This window comes from Grampus griseus (assembly GCF_964374135.1).
Source record: "Grampus griseus genome assembly, chromosome: 3".
Classification (NCBI taxonomy): Eukaryota; Metazoa; Chordata; class Mammalia; order Artiodactyla; family Delphinidae; genus Grampus; species Grampus griseus.
Window position 1 is genome coordinate 63,376,301 of NC_139019.1, and position 6,000 is coordinate 63,382,300.

General features: G+C 35.9%; 1 protein-coding gene across 1 annotated transcript; it reads right to left on the reverse strand.

The window, feature by feature from the left end:
• Positions 1-2,648: 2,648 nt before the first annotated feature.
• Positions 2,649-4,193, reverse strand: ANKRD34B (ankyrin repeat domain 34B; the record flags this gene model as incomplete). The annotated part of the gene is made up of 1 exon (XM_082652226.1): positions 2,649-4,193. One exon carries the CDS (start codon positions 4,191-4,193, stop codon positions 2,649-2,651), a length of 1,545 nt encoding a protein of 514 aa, XP_082508352.1.
• Between the last annotated feature and the right edge of the window lie 1,807 nt (positions 4,194-6,000).

A 6,000-nucleotide genomic window follows, 5' to 3' on the forward strand; every position in this document is an offset into this window, starting at 1 on the left:
ATACCGTATGCTAACATATATATGGAATCTAAAGTAAACAATTGGCTCTGATGAACCTAGGGACAGGATACGAATAAAGATGCAGACGTAGAAAATGGACTTGAGGACACAGGGAGGGAGAAGGGTAAGCTGGGACAAAGTGAGAGAGTAGCATTGACATATACACACTACCAAATGTAAAACAGATAGCTAGTGGGAAGCAGCTGCATATTACAGGGAGATCAGCTCCGTGCTTTGTGACCGCCTAGAGGGGTGGGATCGGAATAGTGGGAGGGAGGTGCAAGGGGGGGGATTTGGGGATATATGTGTATGTATAGCTGATTCACTTTGTTATACAGCAGAAACTAACACAACATTGTAAAGCAATGACACTCCAATAAAGATGTTTTTAAAAATGTAATTTCAATCATGAGTTTTCAACTTGTCCCAATGAATCTAGAATTGTTAATAAGTAAAGCCTGTCTCAAACAACCTTCAAAATTGAAAAGACTTTAAAGATTCTTTAATAAAAAGAATCTCTTTGGTTAAATCTCTGATCAACATCTATCCTCAGCCTATTTCCAAAAGTAGTTCTTATCTTCCTAGGATAGACTTTTCCATAGATGGACAGCTCTAGTAGGTAAAAGAGTTGAAATATTTCTGTAACTTCAAATTTCTGGTTCTAGTTTTTCTTAATCTGGAGGATTCAGACTAAGTCAGTCATCAGTCCTTTCAGTACTTAAAGTCAGCTGTCTAATCTCAATTGAGTCCCACAGGATGACTTTACAACTAAGCTCAAACAACCACAGCCCCTAAAATGTTCCTAGGATTGACACAAGACTAAAAATTCTTCCAAATATGGCCAACAAAGTTTTAATCCTATTAAATATTCTTTTCATGTTGGGATGAGAATAGCAACAAATGTTATTCTTTCTTAGTTTTCTATTTACTCAAAGTAATATACGTGGCACAATTTCTCTTCAGATTATGTTGAAATATTTATCATTAGTATTTGAGGTAAGTAAAAATCACTGATACCCCAAATGGCATTTAAATCTTTAATGATACCATTTTGTTTATGAACTAATCTAGCTACATATTCTTCCAAACTGTACCCTTAAAATGTAAAGCCAAGAACTTTTCTCAATATTAAAACTTGCGAAAAGGGTTAAGGTTACCTATAAACATCAGGTACAATTCTAAGTTCTGAATCAAAAAATACTTCTAGTGCAATTAATATTAATGTTTTTCAAAACATTAAATGGAAAACTTACAGTTACTTTTTCAAATAAAAGCCACAAGAAATTAAATAATTACTATGTACATAACAACTTGCTTATATCAAATTGTGAAGAAAAGCATCATGCCAGTTGCTAGGATCTCAAATTAATACACTCAGGTTTTGTATGGTTTGATTTATTCTTTGTTGTAAAACTGCTAGATTGAAATAAGGTCTCTCTATAAACACTATGCTTTGAAATCATATAGATAATATAGTCATTTTATAATATTTTACGGTTCTAGCATGGTATTCATTTACTTTGTTAGAAGTTATTCACAGGTCCTAAATACTAGATGATTGGACTGTCACACAAGGAAATTATCCTAATTATTCTAATATATAAATGTCTAATAATTATATATCAGAAAAAAAGAGATTGTTTAATATTGACCGAATATTTAATACATTTTGTAATTAAATTTCTACTGGCTTTCTTAATTTTAGCTAACCTAAGATAATCTAATAATCAGTTTTTCATTTTTACAACCAAAGCAAGCATTTAGTTTCTATTTATGATAAATCCCAAACTTTTTTTTTTGGTTGTCTTTAAAAAGACAAGAACACTTTGATAATAAGAAAATGAGAAATGCTTTTTAAATTTTGTATTATCTTGTTATTGGGAACCTATGAATAAGCTTCAAAAAACAATAACAGGAATTAAAGGATATGGAGAAGGAAGAATTCCATAAATAACATTAAAAAACAAAGAAAAGCAAAAAACAGCACAGAAACACTTGACACATTATTACTAGCTTATAAAACTCGGATCTGCCATTTTTGACACTTATTAAGCTGACAACACATATAGCTGCCTCATCTACTATAATGGTTGACCTTTTAAAATGTTAATTAGATTGTCACCTACCTGCAGTCAACATTTTTCAAGAATTAGTTCATTCTTTCTTTGTAGCTTAGGCTTATTGATCATAGAACACTTTATAGCTGTTTATGTTTTCTTTTATGCTGTTGGCATCATGGAAAATTACAATCATGAAATGCTTTTTAAAAATTGATTTGAACACAATGTTTCCTAATAAAATATTTGGCAAATCTGAAATTTTTTAAGTTATCACCAACATATGTGACCTTCTTTCTTTGCTTATTTTTGTTTAAATTAAAAACTTGGACCACATGAAGGTTGTTAAATATTGAAGGTTTTGAAAAAAATAGTTTTAATTTTGTTTGAGAGAATTCCCTTAGCAAAAGCTATCTATTATTTGTATATCCACAGTGCCTAATATGATGATACACAGTACATTTTGATACCCCTAACTATTATGGACTAACCACTTAAAAGATTTAAAAGGATGAACGTTTGAATTTTCTTCTCTAGTTCCATATTTCTGTGGTATAGACATGTGAACAAAATGTATTTTCTAGCCGTCTCTTAAAAATTTACTAATTGCTTAATTTGTTCTGTTTGCAATGATTGTCTCCTTAACAACATTTTTTTACTTTTGAATTCTTTGGGGAAAATAGGAACTGTTGGCATAAGCATTTTTTGACCACAAGAAAGAAGGCTGGAAATCTTGTTGCTGACATTGATATCTGAGATGGGAGGGTGAGGATTCACATTTAAGGGTGGCAGAAATCCTGGTCTGGTTTGTGTAATGCTGTGATCTAAAGGGAAAGCTCCCGAGCCACGCCTTTCTAAAAGGGCATGATTTCTCCTGCTCAGGGGACCTGGTGGGATATTCTCCAGCAATTCTTTGGATCCTGACAACAAAGAAGAAGATGGTGAGAGGATCTTTTTCTTTCCTATAAGTGTTTTGCCATCATCTAAAGTTGCAGGGATGAGACCAGCTGAGAGCTGGGAATCAGAGCTATAGTGATTTGCTCCTGAGTTTCTTTTTTGAACTATACTTCTTAAGGTGGAAGTAAATATTGTCTGGTTAGAGTCTGGGTCCCGGTCAACTGGGATGCCAACGCATTGCTGATTTCCTTCTGAAAACAATGACTGATAATTTATTTCCTCAGATGACATCTTTCTTGAGCTGACCTGGTCAAAGGCTCTTAACAAATGTGCAGTGTCTTTTATATCAATACTTTGGTGCCTAGTGACGAATCGCTTGGAAAGTGCCAGCCCAGTGGTTTTGTAGGATAATTCTTCCTCTGGAGTAATATCCTGGAGCTCCTCTTGTAAGGAGGCCACTCTGTTCTGGTGCTTTAATGAGGGGGCACTCTTGATCCAGTGTGGAGCCTGAGGTAGCTTCGGCCCGTTAGGGGCCACGCAAGGCTTCCTCAAGGGGGAGCTTGGGTCCCCCATATCATCCCTGCTTCCTGTGGGTTCCAGATCTTTAAAGGCAAAAAGTGTCATTTCAGTTTCAGAAGAGTGTGATAGTGGCAATGAGGCTGTTTTTAAGTCTATTGCTGAAGGAGTGGCACAGGTGGCTGGGGAATAACACTCATCCATATCCACAGGAGGCATATTTAAGTACTGTTTGGTCGTGTGCCTGCCACAGGGCGATTTTGCTGTCATTATGATAATGACCTCTTTCCCTTTTGCCTTGCAAGCACTAAGTAGGACTTTCAGGGTCTCTCTGTCTTCTGAATTCACAGCATAAACAAGGGCCGAGTAACTAGAGTGGTCTTGCAAGCTGAGGTCAGCCCCACTCTCTAGGAGCAAAGAAACAACTTCAGGACCAGCTTTTTCTAAGCAAGCATGCATCAAAGCAGTTTTCCCGGATTTGTCCTGTATGTTGGGATCAGCATTGTTTTCTAATAGGTATTTAACCATTTTGGCTTTACTGACGCTCTGGTGATCAACATGTTTGGTCTTACAAGCAATCATTAAAGGTGTTTCCCCTCTGTCATTGCTCTCATTAATGTAGGCGCCGCCTTCCAGCAAGAGTCTTGTAAGGCGAAGCCGGCTCTGATGGACCGCTTTGATCAGGGAATTTCCATCACTAGAAATTTCTATACCTTCATCCATCTTCAAAAGTCAGAATCAATACCTGGTTAGCAAAGAAGATGAAGAACAAAAGATTAGCCTGAATCAATGTCCCAATTTATATTCATGTTGTTATGCACAATTAATGTCTGAAATATGTATAAAGAAGACATAAATAAGATTGTGTTATTAATACAGAGAAAAATTTGAAAAATTTAGAAGAGTAACAACCTTTAGGGAAGCTTGAACTAAAATTTACTTTCCCAAAATCTTCATTGAATATTTATGACATAACACTAGCCTAGTACTTCTCTAAATCCCACATCAATTAAACAATAATCCACTTAGTTTCCACCTGTGAAACATATTTTTTAAATAATATTAAAATGCAAATTTAAGCAAAAAAGCCAAAATTCTGTATAACTGCAACTGAATCAACTAAAATAGAGCATGTTTATGATAGCTTAATACAAAAAACTTCTTAGTATTAATTACTTAAACATGCTTTTCAGTTAAATAATGCAATTAAGATCTAAATTTTCAATTTGAGGGGCATTTCAATGTTTCTTTTAAAGGATGAAAAATATTTGGACTACAAGATGTTAAAATAACTGATATAATGTCTGGAATTCACACTGAGATAGGAATGGTGAGCATGAGATTATGCAGTTTTCTTGATTCCATTACTTAAATTGTCTACTGACTAGGTTATGGGGTTAGCAACATACTATTGAGTTAAATTTTGACAGTTGTTCCAAAAAAGTTTTCTAGGCTAGAAACAAGTGAAGACATACAGACTTTAAAAACATTTTATTATCATTAAAACTGAAAATTATTTATGTTTAATTTATTTAAATAATTTAGATTCAGGATTTCCCTGGCAGTCCAATGGTTAGGGTTCTGTGCTCTCACTGCTGAGGGCCTGGGTTCAATCCCTGGTCGGGGAACTAATATCCCACAAGTCATGCGGCATGGCCAATAAATAAATAAATACATAAATAAAAATTTAGATTTAAACTTATTCAACAGATAATTTCATTAGGTGATAAGAATTATGTCTTTATCGAGAGCCAAGGAAATGTTAGTCTTGTAACAGTCCTTAGAGCTGGGGAGAAAAATCAAATAAAAGTTTGTATAACATTTAGATCTATTTCATTGAATTGTGTAGCTTTGAGAAATCAAGAAGTATTATTTACTCTACTCATTTACTTTTAAATAAGAATATGGGACACGGATTTCTATTGTATAGTAGAATAGATAAGGGATCCCCAATCCCCGGGCCACGGACCAGTACCAGTCTGTGCTGTGGCCTGTTAGGAAGCAGGTCGCACAGCAGGAGGTGCGCGGCAGGCAAGCAAACGAAGCTTCATCTGTTTACTGCAGCTCCCCATCGCTCACATTACCGCCTGAGCTCCGCCTCCCGTCAGATGAGCGGCGGCTTTAGATTCTCATAGGAGTGTGAACCCTACTCTGAACTGTGCATGCGAGGGATCTAGGTTGCATGCTCCTTGTGAGAATCTAATGCCTGATGATCTGAGGTGGAACTGAGGCAGTGATGCTGGCACTGGGGAGCGGCTGCAAATACAGATTATCATTAACAGAGAGGTTTGACTGCACAGAGACCATAATAAATCAGTTGCTTGCAGACTCATATCAAAACCCCATCAGTGAGTGGCAAGTGACAATTAGGCTGCATCTGGTGGCAGGCTTTATAGTGGCAAGTGAGTTGATGTACTTCAATTGTACAGCTGCATCTGGTGGCAGGCTTTAAGTCAGAATCTGATACTTATTTTAGTCCATGTGTGGCCCACCCATTATTTTATTTACCACTTCCGTCTGCACCTCTTTC